The following is a 17,642-nucleotide window of genomic DNA, read 5'->3' on the forward strand; positions in this document are numbered from 1 at the left end:
TCGTGACAGTCCCTGTAGCCACGCCCCTAAGGAGAGTCCAAACTTGCAGGCAGCTGTGTCGATCCAGATCAACAAACCACTTCTGGCAGTTTCCATCTCCCCCAGGAGCAGGCCTTTGGTAAAGGCCATCCACCCCAAAATACTTCACACTACAACAAGGAACAATATAGTGTTCCTGGGGAAATTCATCCCCCCCCCCAGCTACTGTGAGGATTGCAGCTAAATGCAGAGGGAAGAAGGAATTCTGAGAGGGGTGGCAGATGATGTCAGGGTCCCTGCTCATAAAAAAAGTGCCAGGGCTGCGTCCCTGTGAGCCCTGCCTCCATGACAGCGCTGCTCTTGCAACATCCCATGAGGCTCTGTATTAGTCTAACCCTGGCGTTCAAAAGGAACAGAAGAGGTCATATGGAGGGAGGTTTTACTGGAACAAAACCACAGCTCTGCCTGTGCTTCCACCTTCCCAAATCAAGTTGGGATGTTGAACACACTCCACTGTACAAGTCTAATGTGAGCCACTGAAATGCCAGTGGGCATTTCAGCCTATCCAGGTCTTGATTCATGGAGAAGGAACGATCCAATAGCCTCAGGATCCCCTCCCCTCTCTAGAACATTGTGCCAGGCGTCACATCCTGCTCCCCCACAAAGTGCGGGGTGTGCGCGTCACCCTACAGCTTGGGAATATGAACAAAGATGGTGAAATACAAAACAGGAGCACCCCAAAGAGTCCAGATTGGTATTTCAGCATCAGAGTTGCCACCAAAGCAGAATTAGACCCTCCACTTAGCAGATTAAATTCCAGCCAAGCCACTATGGTGCATGAATACAAATACGCCACGTGTACACACGCGCGTGGCCACAGGCCGACCTGCACTTTAATGACAGGCATGTGCTGCAAGATGCGAGATTCTGTGGCACAGCCACCACACGTCTTTCTCTCTCTCTTAGAATGGGCAGGAATTCTGCACATGTTCAGAGGCACTCAAAATGAAATGAAATTCTCACCTTTTTTTGGATGTGGGGGGGAGGAATGGTACAGCAAGGCCTCACTATGATTACATGGGGATTTCCTCTGGGAAGGGCAAAACGCACTGACTTGCAAACCCTCAGGAAGTTATTCCGCTATCGGTCAGGAAAGATACAACCTCAAAGCAGAAGATGTAGGCATTGACCAGCTGTGTCCAACTTTCAGCCTACAGAGGACAGTATTGATTCTTCTGCTCTTGTGACCAACCCCATCTCCTCAGCACAACAGAGGAAGTCAGTCAGGGCACAATCCCATGCATGTTTAGGACAGAAAAAGTCCTGTGTTTTTCTGTCTATACATGCATAGGATTGCACCCTAAAACGCTTGGGCCTTTTATGATTGCACCATAAACTGCAAGTGTGAGGTGCTTTGTTGCACAGACAGGAAGAGGAAGTCCATAGAGGAAGTAGGAAAGGCGAATCGCCAATCGGGGGGGCGGGGAACAAGGCAACGAGCCCGTTAAGTTACTTCGGCCCAAGCAGGGCCAAAGTTTTCCACAGAGTTGCAGCAGGTCCAGGATAAGGCGCCAGCCCAGCCCACAAAAGCTTTGCAGCTCACATCCACCTGCGGCGGATGACCACGGCAGCCACACCCTTCTTGCTGTCACCCGCCAAAGTCGGGCGGTGGCGCCTTTCGCCATCAGCCAGCTGTGACAATACACTGGAAGAAACACATGGACAGGAAGGGATTGGCCCCAATCTGTTAAGCTGCTAATGCAGTGAATCCTCTTCCTACAGAATAAGGATCTATTTGCCCCCCCCCCCCCCCGAATTGGTCTGGTAGTGCTGGCTCTGGGTTTCTGAGGGTCCTTAGGCAAGATACCATCCACGAGCCCTTTCCCAGGGAGTTTACCCCCATTGTCACCAGCGCTATTTCTCCTCCTCCTCTTCCTCCTCGTCCTTTCTCTCCTCGTTGCTCCCACTTGCTTGTTTGGCAGGCGGAGAGCCTGGGAGCCAGGAGGCCATGGCTCCTCCTCACCACTTCAGTTGCCTGGGCCAGAGCGAGAGCAGGGGAACACGCAGGTTGCGATGAGGAAGAGGAGGAGCGACTCTGGGGGGCGCCTGTCAGTGGGCCCTTGCTGGTGTGTGGGCCCTCGGCAGGTGCCCAACCATGCCTACCCTTGACAATGGCTCTGTGGACTGGAATATCCTTCCTATATTTGGAATCTGTTATTGTGTAGATTGAGACTCCTCTGAGAGATATTTTTATCAAATCTGACAAAGGAAGTTTTCCCTTGGCATAAATGAACCTCCATGGATCCTCAAGGTTTAGATCAGCCTTCCCCAACATGGTGCTCTCTGGATGGGACCACCGCTCCCATCATCCCTGACCACTGGCCATGCTAGCTGGGGCTGATGGAAATCAAAGTCCCAAACACCTGGAGGGTGCCAGGTTGGGGAAGGCTGGTTTAGACGTTCAGCCATGAAGCATATGGGATATGCAACAAATTGTTGCAGCGTGGAGGGCTCCACCCAGCCATGCCCTTTTCCATTCCACCACCTCCCCGCACCAAGCCAGCCAGCATTGTTTTTCCACTGAATATGCTCAGTCCTTGTTGGGCTGCTCCTCCCGCCCCCAATTTTTTGTACCTCTGCAAACCTTTGGGTTTCCCCAACCTGAGGATACCTCCCCTCTTGCGCATGGATGTTGCCATTTTGGCTACATAAAAAATCCTCGCAGAGGGGCCATGGCTCAGTGGTTGAGCCCCACCTTGCAGGCAGAAGGTCCCTGGCTTCTCCAGGTAGGGCAAGGAAAGAATCCTGCCTGAAACCCCGGAGAGCTGTTGCTGCCAGTCAGTGTTGACAACACTGTGGTCCCACAGTGGCCTGATTCGGTAGAGGGCAGCTTCAGGTGTTTCTGTTTATGTCAGCCCTTTATTCGGAACCGTGAGGGCTGGAATCCTGCTTGAAACCCCGGAGAGCCACTGCTGTCAGTCAGCGCCGACAATACTGGTCTAATTGACCAAGGTCTGACTCTGTATAACACAGCTTCCTATATTGCTATGATCCACGTGCAGAAAATGAATTAGTCATTAGCGGGTAGGATGATGGTGATGTTGATACTACTAAAGACAGGTCTCTTTTCTTATTACATGATTCAGGGCCCTGGAGTACTATCACTGTGCTTAAGCTGACTGGACTGGACTGGACTGACTGACTCTCTCTCTCTCTGACTCCATCGTGACCGGTGCTCACTTTTCTTAAATGTTGTTATGCATTCCTGATGCTTTATTTTCAGCTGTTCCCTTTGGGTTCACATACGTGGCGGGTTGTACCTCTGTCGAGTGCTTAACCCTTATATCCGCAACGCTTTCTTGAAAATTAAAACAACATTAAAGCCAGCCAGATCAGCAACACATCCTAATTCTACAGAGAGAGCAAAGCACCAGAAAAGCACACCCACAGAGGAAGCGAGCTCCGAAAAATGCTCTCCGAAGCTCCCAGAGCCATGCGCAAAACACCAGCAGAAACCCTGAGCCTATTTGCGCAACCCCCCAAGTCCCGCAGGGCCTGGGAAAGGCTTTGTGTGAAGCATGTGACGCCCCCTCTACAGGGGCTCGGTTAGCATGCAGCCCACCAGAAAGGGTCACGTCACCCTCGCGGTTTTACTTACTCCTTCAGAGTGAGGGAGTTCCCCGTTGCTTTGGCCAGAGGAATACAGATTGACGTATTCACCCTCCCCAACCTCCTCACCGGCGTTTTCACTCTACAGGAGACAGGATGAAAGGAAATGGGTGACGGTGCTTTGCCGGGGCCAAGCACAGGACATCCAGCAAGGAGCATGCAGTGAGGGGTGCAGGCTGGACTCACAGGCTGAGACACCCCCCTCCCCAATTTGGAGAGGACAAATGGAGGGCTGCTACATTGCCCTGAGCCCTGGATTGTTTCCCAACGCCACGTGTTTCCATCTTGTTCGTTTTAAAACTGACAACAGTCACCTCCAAACATATTTGGGGTGCAATGCACTGCTGCTGCAAAGTGGTTCTCTCGAAAACCAAGAAGCTATCCCAGCTGCCAGTATGAACATATAAAAACTATTTTTGAAATAAAAACTGGGTGCTGCGGGAACCATGTTGTTGACCCCTAGGCTACAATCTAGATCGGGGGTGCAGAACCAAAGGCCCAGGGGCCAAACCTGGCCAGCCAATATGGCCTTCCATGGTTCCCCACATGGCCACACCCCTTTCCCTGGCCCCTACCACTTTCTCTTGATCGTTCGGTGGTTTCCTGGATCCCCCCGCCCCCCGTTCCGAAGGCCAACATGCCTCTCCTAAGGCTTAGTTGCTGTGGCAGGAAGAGCTTTAAGCTAAAATAGGCTAATATTTGGCCCCACTCCTTTGCCTTTGGCAAACTCGAATTCAGTGCTTGGGCTGAAAGAGATTCACTACCACTGGGCTGGGATGCAGATGGACGAAAGGTCTGACTCAGTATAAGGCTGTTTTATAGGTTCTTTATTCCCCTTATGCGCAATAAAGGATGGGTGTCGGTATGTGCCGGCGGGCCGGCTAGTTACTTCTGCAGCCCTATTTGCAAGGCTGGTTTGAGGCATTCCCACCCACCCTGACATGCTCTCTCTCTCCATGCACTCACAGCCCAAAGTGCGCCCCACCTGCAGCACACAGAGCACAAGGCAACCTAAGCTGGGCCTCATCTCCAGCAGCCTCACACACGTCAGGAGTTCTCACCGAAGATGTCTGGAGAGAATCAGTGAAAGAGGATTCAGAAGGAAGGCAGACAGAAGCAGTCCCATGAAAGCTGCTCTCCTGAGGAGGAGGAGGAAGAGTGGCCCCGTCCACCGTGTGGAGTGGCTGGACAGCCGCGGCTGCCCCGGCCGCCAGGTCAGCGCTCGGAGACTGGTGCGGGGGCAGAAAAGGCAGAGGTGGGGAGGAGGTGGCAGAGGAGAGAAAAGGAGGGATGGAGACTTGGTTTCGAGGCACAAAGTCTTGGGAGTAAGACCTGAACACCGATTTGTACTGCAGGGGAAGAGGGGCGGCGGGAGAGAAAGAATGAGCCAAGCCGATGGGGTGAAGGGAGGGGGAACGACGGGGGAGGGGAGGAGAGAAAGAGACAGAGAAAAGAGAAAGAAATTAGATCAAAAGCAGCTCATGGCAGCACAAGGACAGCCCGAGGAAAGGCCCTCCCATTGTCAAGATGGCAAGGTGACCCCGCCCCGGTCCCCCCGCTATTAAACATTCCCACTGTGCCAACTATCTGCTGGCGCAGCCATCCCCAGCCTGGTGCCCTCCAGATGTGGTGGACTACAACTCCCAGTATCCCCCGGCCAGCCATGCTGGAGTTTGTAGTCCATCACCTCTGGAGGGCTTGGGGAAGGTGGTGCGAGAGGGTGCAGCCAGGGCTGTGCGCACTAAAGATGAAAAAAGTCAAATATTTAGGCCAAGGAAAGTGGAATTCTGCAACAGGGATACATTATGCAAAGCCAGCCCATTTGCCTGTTCCCCAGTTATTTTGTGCAATCTACTTGGTGTTTTTGAAGGGGGAAACCCCCCTATCTTGCATTATTTATTCTTGCGTTACAAGATGTTGAGCTATGCAGGGCCCCGAAGCTTTGCCCCATGACCACTGCTATCTGGGGCCCAGCCAACCGTCTGGCTTCTGCGGTGTCAAGCAGGCATTGCCTGTACACTTCCTGGGTAGATCTTCATAGAACAAAGGCCAGAAAACTTAAATGAGGTCATACAAAAAGCTGAGTTTCTCGGGAAGCAAAATTCTATCCGCAGTACTGCATCCTGCACTTCCTGGGATCAGAGGATGCACAGCCCTGTGATGGTGTATGAGAAAATTGCCAGTCCGTGTGGCTGCAAAGTTAAGCTTGAAAACATACGGCCCATGCCTGGGGATACCTCAGTTGCTGGCATGCCAGAGTTCGCAGTGGTTAGGGGGCAGGACGCCAGTGCCATGCATAATCATTTGGCTGTCCCCTAAATAGCAAAGACAGAATGTGGCCAATGTGGCCGCATGCCAGGATGGATGCCGCCCACAGAAACCTGCTTTTTGTGACACAGAAATTTTGATCCCCTTTGTGCACAGCATACAAAATTGTGAGCGCACCAATTTAAATTCAGGGCCCCTGGATTATATATGCATGTGCTCGGGGAGAAGATGTCTGCAAATGTCCCTCCCCCCACCCCCAATAGCCCTATTCCTAACATATGTACCACAGTGGGATGCTAGGATTTGCTTCCTGACACGGGTTTCGTGTGGGACCGGCAGCGGGGGGTGGGGGGAGGGCAGGGGACAATCCTATATTACAAAAACAGGCACATCCTCCTGCACAAGCTTGGACCCAGAATCTGCGAAAACGAATTGTGAGAATTGTCCAGTTTGCACAGTAAGCCCATTACGATGTGATGGAGCAAAACAGCCATCAGCCAGTGAAATGGGTAGCTGAGCTCACTTGGCCCAGGGGGATTAAGCCACTCAATCACCATCCTGCCTGATGTTTTCTTTTTACGATTTTAGTTACTTCTGATTAAAACAAAAACAAAAACACAGGAGCTGAGGAGGCTCCATGGGTGAGAACCTGGGTTTGGACATGGGGGACCCAAGTCGAAATCCTTGTACAGCTACAGAGCGGTCTGGGGAGCTCAGGTTGCTCCCGCCCAGGCCAACCCACCTTGCCAGGCCGTGGTAAGGATTAAATGAGAAAGGTACAAGCAGAGGCTGGACGGCCATCTCTCAGGGAAGTTGTAGTTGCAGTGTGCACTGCAGATCCTTCCTTGACACAACGCCATATTTATTTAGATCCTGCCTGTCCACTTCAAATAACACTCTAGTGGCTTAGGGCTGCAATCCTATGCATGCTTACTTGGAAGTAAGGCCCACTGAATACAGTGGGCCTTACTTCTGAGTAAAACCTGTATAGCACTGTGCTGTAATACAATACTGAAATAAAACAATGAAATATGTATTTATTAAGCAAGTAGCAGCCTAAAAACCTTTAAAATAACCACAACGGCATTAATATCAGACGATGTTAAGAGCCCAAGCAAGCAGGACGAATGAGCGTCACCCAGCACATACAAAACAACAATGGTGCCATTCAAATTTGCTAAGGAGGGGAATTCTACTGCCAGGGTGCCATCCTCAAAAAGGCCCTGTTACACCAGTAGCTGAATCTACGAGGAGCAGCAGCGACACAAACTGAGGATCTTAATTCATGGGCAGGTTCATGTGGGCTATTGAAATGGCCGTGCCATTTATTTTTGTAACATTGGCTAAGGAGTATTTATTTCTATACTACCACTCACTTTCCAAAGCAGTGCACAGCAAGGACTGAAACAGTCAAACCTCAGGACATCAAAAATATATTTAAAACATTTCAAAAACCCAACAACCTTAAAAGCTGAGCCAGAACGTACATAGGAACATAAGAAGCTGCCTTATATTTATTTTATATTTATTTACCATATTTATAGACCAAGTCAATCCACTCATCAAGCTTGATATTGCCTACACTGCCTGGAAGTGGTTTTCCAGGGTTTCAGGTATGGGTCTATCCCGCACTCTGAGCCCGAACTGGAGATGCTGGGGATCGAACCTGGGACATTCTGCATGCAAAGCAGGTGCTCAACCCCTGAGCTACAGCTCTTCCCTAAAGTAGAGGAACAGTAAAGCAGAAAAACAAAGACAAAAACTCCACTTGCAAAGGTGCAACCAAAAATGAACCCGCTCCTGGAAGGATAACAAGGAGGGAGCTGTACAGGCCTCCTGCTGGAAGGCATTCCAAACTGCCGAGGTCACAGCACAGAAGGCCGCAGGCCACACGGAGGCCAAATCTGCCTCTTTATAAGGTGGCACTTTTAGCAGGGCCTCATTAGAAGAGTATTTATGTATTTATTTGTTACTTTTATATCCTGGCTTTCCCTCCAAGGAGCCCAAGGTGGCTTACACGATCCCCCTCCTTCCCATGTCATCCTCACAGCAACCCTGTGAGGTAGACTAGGGTGAGTCAGTGACTCTGAGCTTTATGGCCGAGTGGGGACTAGAACCCGATCTCCTGAGCCCCAGTCCAACTCCCTAACTGCTACACCACACTGACTCTTGAAGACCATCTCTCTCTTCAATCTGCTTTCAAGGTGCTTTTTCCCCATGGTGTGAACAGCTACTGTGCAAGGAGAAAGTCGAAGTAAGTGGGGGCCACCCAGTGGAAATGTCTGAACACTGATTGCAGACACACGCTTACCCATTTCCGCACAACAGTTATTCCCTTCCCTTTGAAACACACAGCAGACATTCTTGTAGCCCTTGCACAAACACCACATTTCTCGCCTTCACTGCTGTCCCGAGACAGGGACTAATCCCATCAAAATGGTAAATTCAAGATATTAAACCTTCACTAAGAAAGCAAGCTTCTAGCCCTTATGGATACAAAGATATACTCGAAAGTGTGTGGGCAAGCCTGGTGGAACCCCAGAGCTAGAAGGGTGGCTGCACAATAGGATTACAAACATTTTTTTGGGGGGGGGTCACTGCCAAGCATAGCTCCTTGCTCTCCCCCCCCCGATTTGTAGAACCAGCATAAATTACACAAAATGCTTACCAACACAGGCCAGATTATGTAAAATGAGGAATTGCGCAAAGCTCCTCTAGTTGCACCGTTTATACAAGTCGCAGAATGAGAGCAAATGGGGGGGGCCCTCTCAGGCTCTGAACGTCCCCCCACTTTCCAGGGTTCTTAGCACGGGGGGCACAAAGCCAACAATCAAAAAGGGCTTTCCTATTTGAGCTGTGTATCGTCAAGGCAAACTAGATCACATTTTCGCAGAGCACGAAGTCAAGCTACAAAGTTAGTGGCACAAACCAACATCCTTGAAGTGGCGTAAATCCAGCCCTTGCAGGTCTTGCTATATGGATGGCAGGGATCGTGAGTTAACATAAGAAAATTATTCTTCGACATCTCGTTCTCCCTCATTACCCCTTACTGCCTCGAACGCCTTCTTGAGTTCCGATATGATGCTTCCCCCACGCTTCTAATCCTTGCCCCAAAGCGCAAGAAGTATTTGGCTAAATCTCTTAGGTGTACACAGACCCCAGCCCCTAACCTGCATGTGCTCACATTCATCCTTTTATCGTTCTGGCCTTCCTCCCTGCCCCTTCCTCCCACAGTCGTAATGGTAAGCTGTTTCAGGCAGGAACCTGTGTGTAGCCCATGACTGGGAGGCCAAAAAGTTACACCTTGAAACAGAGATGCTAGCAGCTCCAGTGTTAGCTCCCAGCATCGTAACAATGTTTTCCCCTCTCTCGATCTGAGCGCCACCTGCACAAATCCATCTCCGTGTTCCTGGCTTTGGGACTTGAATGGATGTTCCGTGGATCAGGAAGTGAAGAAAAGGTGCAATCTTGGTCACAGAACTAAGGGCCAAGGGGCGGGGGACATGTGGGGGGAATTTTTTAAAGCGAGTCTGTGCCACAGGGAGGAAAAACTTGGCTCCCATTTGAGGCTCTTCTGCCCATTTTGTTCCAGATTCCGGGCGGGGGGAGGTTGGGGGGGGCGCCATCAACTTCTGGTGCTGCCTCAGTAACCCTGACAGTTCTCATCTCCATATTGATTCGGGGATGCAGACTGCAGTATGGAGTTTCTTGGGGCTGCCCGGCCCAAAACATTAAATCGCCAGTTAAGACGGCCGGCGCATGACATCAGCCTAGCTCAGCAAATCCATTCTGCTTGTCTGGGCCGCCTGACGCGTTCAGCGTGACCGCCCTACCATGAGCGGCCCGTCAAAGCAGCAGCAGGGCTGAAAAACAGTGAGGCACGGGAGCGGGCGGAGAATGCGGAGCACCCACCTGACGCAAGGCTGAGACACTGCTAGAGCGTGAGCAGCAGCTCCAGGATCAGAGCCGGAGGGGGAAGATACTGTGAGGTTAGATGCAGGCCAGAGGGAAGCAAGGATCGGGTCCAGGGACACTGGGGCAGAAAAGCAGGTGGGGGACACCTGCGACTCTCTACAAAGAAAGAGCAATGAGTGGCAGCCGAACTACAGAAACCGAGGGCTGCGTGATTCCAGGGTGGGCAGGATGTGGATGTACACGCATGCAGAGGAAGGGAGTTGTCACTGGACTGAGAAACCGGAAGCATTACACTGCCCCTTTTGTGGGGCTGCATGGTGGGGTAATGGGCAGGATGCCAGATTAGCCCCCCATACTTGAGAGTTTGAATGGTGTAAGTGAGGGGTGCAGAATCTTTGGCCCACGGGGGTGAATACAGCCTGCGGAGGGTCGCAACCCGGCCTGCAGAGCTTCTGCCTGAGGCCCTGCCCCCTCACCTATGTCCCGCCCCCAGGCGAGGAGACGAATCCTTGCTGTTGTCTCCGATCACTGAATAAAGAGGGAAAACTCTCATCCTCGCCACCTTACAAATATGATACATAAAATCAGCATTGCCTGGTCTACTCTACAGAACAGGCACGTACTCAAGGGAATTGCTCTTCCAAGCCATCACATGCTTCTTAGGAAGATCACCCTCAGCGGTTCTTCTCCGGTAACTCCCGTCAGAGGAAGTGAGGTGGGTGGCTACGAAGAAGAGGGCCTTTTCTGCTGTGGCACCCTGGTTATGGAATGAGCTTCCCAGAGAGTCTTGCCCAGCACTTATGTTGTGCTCTTTCCAGCACCAGGTGAAGACCTTATTTTCCCAGGCATTTTACTCTTTCAGTTTCGTTCTTAAATTTGTTTTAAATCTTTGCATTGCTGCTAGATTTTACTTTTGTTTTTACTTCTATTTTATACTGTAATTTTAAGCCTTTAAACTTTTATAGTGTATCTTATGTTGAATTTTATGGTTTTAATTGTTGTGAACTGCCCAGAGAGCTTCGGCTGTTGGGCGGTACAAAAACGTAATAAAGAAATAAGGTCCTTACACATCCCCATGGCTAGCAAAACCAAAATAAATTATGAAAAAGAGAGATAAATTCAGAGATCATGCAAATGTGATTAATTTGCAAAACGTATGTAGTTCACAGAATGTATATACTGGATGGTGAGGGCACGGATTATAACTTTTATATAGATTTTTTAAAATCCCTGGATAGGGATGAATCTATCAATTTTGGTTTCTCCATTTCTCGTTTTTCCAATCAAGTTCGGTTTGTCCCAAACCTTAAGAATTTTTTTTTTAAATCTTGCATGAAAATTCGTAAGCATTTTTGTACACATTTCTCTCAATACATGCACTTTTGCTAATCAATTTTCTGAATACTGCCTTTTTTGAATGTTGTTCCCCCTCACTTGCGCACATCTGAATCCATTTTTTGATTGGAAAACTCTGCTGCAAAATTTGGAGAAGTGTGACTCTCAAAGGATAACAGAGTTTCGGTTCGTGCAGCGGCTTGAAAGTGTGAAATTCAGTTTAGTTTGCATTACAGTGAATTTCTACTTAGCCCTGGATATGCTGCTCATATAATTTGGGACTATCCCATCTTAAGGGCCCCTCCCTCCCACAGCAGCTCCACATGTCTGGAAGTCGCAATGGAATCTTAACTATGCAGTCATGCTGGGACCAGCGCCAAGCAAGACGCAAACATTTTAAAATGTGTGTGTGTGTGTGTGAGTGCATGTGGAAATGCAACCTCTCTCTCTGTGAGCACACCCCTCTGGCCGCCGTCCCTGCTGCTCCTCCGCTGAGCATAAAGAGACCAAGGCCAAGAAAACCTCTCAGAGAAACCACCCCCACCCCACATTTGAAGGAGCATTTCTCTTGGGAGAAAAAGAGCTGCGAAAAGGGATGGTCCGTTCTCCAGAACTGCCACAGTCTTAACAATCACAGAACAGCCTTTCCATTTGGAAGCCGGCCGGCACCTGCAGTCCCACCCCCCACTCCAGCAGGGTCAGATGGGTTAACACAGCAGCTGATGTGGCCTGTAACCCCCCCGCCCCACCAGTTGCTTGTCCGTCAAGTGAGTGCTGGGAAAGGAAGGCGGTGTGGAATAGAATCTTTGGAAGAGAAGGAGAAACCGGCTTGCAAAAATCACACTATGGTCAGGAGGAGGATGTGAAAGGAACGCTCAAGACAATAGTCGGCTCGAGACAAAGACCTCTCCCCCAGAGGGCACCACCAGCACTGAGATGAGGAGGGAACGATGAGAGAGGATGCAGTTGCTCTTCTCCAAAAATACGCCTTCAAGGACAGCAGGCCTGAATTGTTGCTCTCTCTCTCCTCTCAGAGGGGTGGCTATAAACAGCTGGGTCCAGTGTCTGAAGGGCTGGACCTGGGTTCAAATCCCATGAACTCAATGGAAAACCATTGTCTTCCTCACCTTTGAACCCTGCCCATCCCATTTTTCTTCCTCCCTCCCCAGCTCTATCTCCTTTCGCGGTGTAATGCTGAAGGCAGGGACCATCTTGTTCTCTATTTCCAGCTGAAGAATGGAGTAAAAAAACGCTTTAAATATATACATAAATAAATAATGAATAAATCACACATTCAAGGCTGTGCTCTCCCACCCACCCCTGCCTACCACAGGAAAATGGTTCTTTTAACATTCAGATCACATTCCCTGGAAACGTGAACTTGTTCCAGAGATCTACCAGCCATGTCCTTTTATGTTTACGCACACATTAAAGACATCTACTTTTCCAGCAGCTGAATTCCGCTGTTGCCACGGGGGGGGGGGGGGGGCTTTTTTCTCTTTTCTTCAAAAGCATGTTTCTAGTCCTGATGGAGGAAGAAGAAAGGATAGGAACTTCTACTTGCCCTTCTCTCTTTCTCTTTCAGCTTTCCACCTACAATGTTTTGTAATTCAAAAATTACAAAATCCATGGAACTCTGAAATCATGGAAGGAAATGAAATGATGCAAAAGTGGCTGCACGTATATGAACAGGGGAGTTGTTGTTGTTCAGTCGTTCAGTCATGTCCGACTCTTCGTGACCCCATGGACCATAGCATGCCAGGCCTTCCTGTCCTCCGCTCTCTCCCGGAGTGTGCTCAAGTCCATATTCATTGCATCGGTGATGCTATCTAGCCATCTCATCCTCTGCCGGCCCCTTCTCCTTTTGCCTTCAGTCTTTCCCAGCATCAGGGTCTTTTCCAGAGAGTTTTCTCTTCGCATTAGGTGGCCAAAATATTTGAGCTTCAGCTTCAGTATCTGTCCTTTCAATGAGCAGTCAGGGTTAATTTCCCTTAGGATGGACTGATTTGACCTCCTTGCAGTCCAGGGGACTCGTAAGAGTCTTCTCCAGCACCACAGTTCAAAAGCATTGATTCTTCGGCGCTCAGCCTTCCTTATAGTCCAGCTCTCACAGCCATACGTTGCTACTGGGAAAAGCACTGCTTTGATTAGACGGACCTTTGTCGGCAAGGTGATGTCTCTGCTTCTTACTGTGCTGTCTAGGTTTGCCATAGCTTTCCTCCCAAGGAGCAAGCGTCTTTTAATTTCATGGCTACAGTCACCATCTGCAGTGATCTTGGAGCCCAAGAAAATAAAATCTGTCACTGCTTCCATTTCTTCCCCTTCTATATGCCAGGAAGTGATGGGGCCAGACGCCATGATTTTAGTTTTTGTAATGTTGAGTCACAGACTCAATTAAAAACATATGCTTTCAGCAGAAAGAAGGTCCCAGGTGTAATCCCCAGTTAAAGGATCTCGGGTAGATCTGTGGGAGTTGCCCCCAGTCGGAGTAAACAATGCTCAGCTAAGATGGACTAATGCTAGAAGGCATCTTCATACATTTCCTTGGCAAAGTTATATAGCCGTACGCACAACTGCACTACACACTTTTGAGAGGAAAAATGGAGTGGTGTAATTGTTCATTTGATTTGTATCCCAAGAAAAATGTCACTCAAGGCAGCTAACAAGGTGTGACAGGGAAGATCTCTTAATTCCAGACCACATCTGCTGGAGATGGCTTCCCACCCTCCACCCCCACAATGGCAGCATTTATATGGATCGCTGAGCACTGCATAAGACGGCTGCACATTCACTTGTCGCTGCATGGGGCATCCTTTTTGGCTCTGTGCCACAAAACCGAGCGCTGGCACATGGGGAAGAAATCATTCTGGCGATGGAGAACCAGAAGTACTGAACTGTTCCCAGGACAAAACTGTAAGCCTCTCCCGCTGCCGTCTCCCTTTTCTTTTCTGCCGTCTTCCTTTTCTCAGCACCAATACTGATCCAACTGAATCTCCTCCTCCTCGCCTTCACACACACAAGCATTTTCAGAGAGAGCAGCTGTTAAGACCAGCAATATATCATCCCATCGTTTGGGAAGCAGCACACGAGCCTCCCATGGTGGTTAAAACAAGCACAGCGAAGAACTGAGCCATGCCATGGAAGCCCCTGGTTCGAATCTCACTTCAGCCATAACCACACCGGGTAACCGGCTATTCTCCCAGCGTCAGTGCTCTGATCTGCAATGTGGGCGTAAGGCTACTGGCCCGCCACGCAGGGCTGGCTCCAAGTGTTACTCTCCGTAACTTGGACAGAGAGAAGACCCTGAAGAAGAGAGTAAAGGAGCGCACTGCCAGGCAACAGACCACCATCTCTCAGCAGTTCGCTGCCACCGAGCCTCCCTCTTCCCTCTCTGCTGTGTGACAGCAACCCCACCCCCATCCTGGGGGAAAGGAGTAAAGCACAACGGGCCACCCCAGGGTTGGCGTCAAGAGGAGGTATGGTTGGGCACATGCCAAGGGCCCACACCCAGAGCAGGGGCCCACTGGCAAGCGTTGCTGCTCCTCTTCAGCATTAGTCGACCTGCGTGTTCACCTGCCTCTCGCTCTGGCCCAGACAACAGTGGTGGTGAGAAGAGGAGCGGTAAGATGCCACGGCCGACTTGGTTCTCCGCACAAGCAAGCAAGAGGTAGCAAGGATGAGAAAGAGGATGAGGAGTCAAGGCAGCTGGTGACCATGGTGGTGAGCAGGTAGACTCACAGAGGGAGGGGCCCCATGCAGGGCGTCTTGCCCGCGGGACCTCCAAAACCTGGAGCTGGCCCTGGGCCACCTACCTGCCAGCTCTTGGAGGTGTGCAACTGGATGGAAGTCCGTAGGGACAGCTGTGCATGAGGGGAGGATATGCTACCTCAGAGCAAAATGTCAGGCGTCAGAGAGGATAGAGCAGTCCCAAAGTAACTGTATCGGATTTATATTTCATGCAAGCCATATCCGTCAATCCCGCTGGATTGAAGAACAGGATGCCATTCTCGTCCAATCACATCGATAAAATGCAGGGCTGGAGTACAAGAAGTGCCTTGAACACTTAGGACGAGGGCTGTATAAACGTGAAAGGGGCAGATTTATAGATATGAAAAGATGGGGATGCAAGGCTAGAATAAGTTAAGTACTTATGCCCGGCAAAGGGATGCAGTAAGTCCGCGCACACACGCACCGGTTCTCCAAGACTCAACATTCCATGCCCAGATGGTGCCAAAAGACCGAACTATGAATACATACCGACATAGGTATGTAGGATGTTGCCCTATTAGGAGTTGGACCATTATTCCATTTAACTCAGTAATGCTTAAACTGATCTTCCCTAACCTGGACTAGACACATTGTACTACAACTCCCACCACCCCCAGCCAGCACGGAGGGCCACCAGGTTGAGGAAGGTCGCTCTACACTAACTGGCAGCAGCTGTCCAGGGTTTCAGGCAGGGACTCTTATCAGCCCTTCACCAAGGTTGTTCAGCAATGGAAACACAAGCTTACATCAAAAACATCCAGTCACAGATGTGGTCCATAAATGGACAACAAAACCTAAAGGAGGAGGCTATCAAAATGGCCAAAAGGGTATCTCCCTTCGGCAGCTGTCATAGGCAGCTCTTTCCAGAACAGGTTGAATCCCGATCCCAGAGTCAGTAGACTTTCTACTGACCCACATTGCTGGGTTTAACCTCAGTTTGGTCGCCCTTCTCCAGCCGACTGTCAACATCAGCCAGTGTTCAACGGCTTCCTTGGTGTTAGGGGACAAAGAGCCATAGAGCTGGGTATGATCAGCACACTGCTGGCATCTCACGCCAGAGCTTCAAATGGCCTTTCTCAGAGGCTTCATGTAAATGTTAAATAAAGGGGGTGGGGCAAGATAGGACCCTGTGGGACACACATGAAGAGCCGTGCTGGACCAGACCAAGGTCCACTACTCCAGCAGTCATTAGCACTGTTCACACAGTGGCTAATGAGTTGTCTGTAGGAAACCCACAAGCAGGACGACAGTGCAACAGCACCCTCCCGCCCATGTTCCCCAGCAACTGGTGTACACAGGCATACTGCCTCTGATGCTGGAGGTAGCATATTGCCATCAGGACTAGTAGACGTTGATAGCTTTTTCCTCCAGGAATTTGCCCAACCCCCTTTTAAAGCCATCCAAATGGGTGGCCATCACTACGTCTTGTGGAAGCCAGTTCCATAGTTTAACTCCGTGCTGTGAGAAGGAGGACTTCCTTTGATCTGTCCTGAATCTCCCACCAATCAGCTTCATGGGATGACCCCTCTGGGTTCTAGTATTATGAAAGAGGGAGAAACATGTCTCCCTATCCACTTTCTCTACACCAGGCATCATTTTGTACACCTGTATCAGGTCTCCCCTTTCTCACCCTTTTTCTAAGCTAAACAGTCCCAGATGCTGTGACCATGGGCCAATGGCTGCAGAGTGAAACAGTAATCTCCCAGCACCACCTTCTGGACCAGCGACCGGAACCACTGCAACAGAGTGCAGCCAAGGCCCAACTGCGCCAGCCAGTCCAGAAGGATACCACGATGGATGGTATCGAAAGCTACTGAGAAGTCCAGGAGAATGAATAGGAATCACATTTCTCCTGCATCCAGTTCCTGGTGTAGGTCATCCACCAAAGCATCCAAAGCAGTCTGAGGCCCATATCCCAGCCAAAAGCCTGCTTGAAATGGATCCAGATAATCAGCATAATCCAGATCCATCTGGAATTGCAGAGCCACCAGCATTATGAGGTATTTTATTGTTGCTGTAATTAGGATTTTGTTGTGCGTTTTAAACCTTCGCAAACTGCCTTGTGAGGGCAGCGTGCCCTGAAAGGCGTGTTAGAAATCTTTTTTAAAAAACAGATAAATTCTCTGTAGGCTTGAGCCTTGGCACATCTCCATTAAGCAGTGCCTTAACTGAGCCAGAGTGTGCATGCATTGCAGAGGGAGAGATCACAACACACCAGCGAGAACAGGATTCTTCCCCCCAAGGCGCATTCAAGTCTCCGTCTCTCCTTTGCTGCAAACTGGTTCCCAGGTTTTGCAAAGAGAACACACACACACACAGAGCACCACGGCATAGGCCAGCAGCAGCGTTCAAGAGCCGCCTTTGGAGACGCAGTACCATGGGGAAGCTTTGCGATTCAAGACACAGCGATAAGGCTCCGAGAAAGGTGATCACAGTGAGGAAGCGGAGCTTAATCTCTAGAGCAAATAAAAGAGGGGCTGTGTAGGGAAGGAGGTGGAACTGAGCCACTGAAAGAAGCTAAGCTTGTAAAGCTAAGGCTCGAGTAAACACCAGCCGTGTCTAGTAAGGAGTACTAATCCTATGGTGTCTCTTGGGGCCTGCAATCCATTTATCCTAGCAGAACAACCCTGGAATCTTGGATTTGTTTATAGTAGGGCTGGGCAGCCCTGGTGCCCTCCAGATGTGTTGGGCTACAACTCCCATAAGCC

The 17,642-nt window shown here is 50.0% G+C and overlaps 1 protein-coding gene across 3 annotated transcripts in view; it reads right to left on the bottom strand.

Annotated features, from left to right (window-relative positions):
- Positions 1 to 17,642, bottom strand: part of RAPGEF1 (Rap guanine nucleotide exchange factor 1) — a 142,843-nt gene that overhangs the window by 22,930 nt on the left and 102,271 nt on the right. Inside the window, exons 12-13 of one of the 3 annotated variants that reach the window (XM_084820610.1) lie at positions 4,695 to 4,997; positions 3,638 to 3,730 (exon numbers count right to left, since the gene is read on the bottom strand). The exons of 1 other annotated variant lie outside the window; for it this stretch is intronic. In XM_084820610.1, coding sequence (XP_084676736.1) covers positions 3,638 to 3,730; positions 4,695 to 4,997 — 396 coding nt within the window. The remainder of the gene's footprint in view (positions 1 to 3,637; positions 3,731 to 4,694; positions 4,998 to 17,642) is intronic. One more of the 3 variants, XM_084820608.1, reaches the window with a different exon arrangement.

Source organism: Heloderma suspectum, chromosome 14 (genome assembly GCF_057233095.1).
Source record: "Heloderma suspectum isolate Gila_16-S chromosome 14, 16-S_ref, whole genome shotgun sequence".
In the NCBI taxonomy this organism is placed as follows: Eukaryota; Metazoa; Chordata; class Lepidosauria; order Squamata; family Helodermatidae; genus Heloderma; species Heloderma suspectum.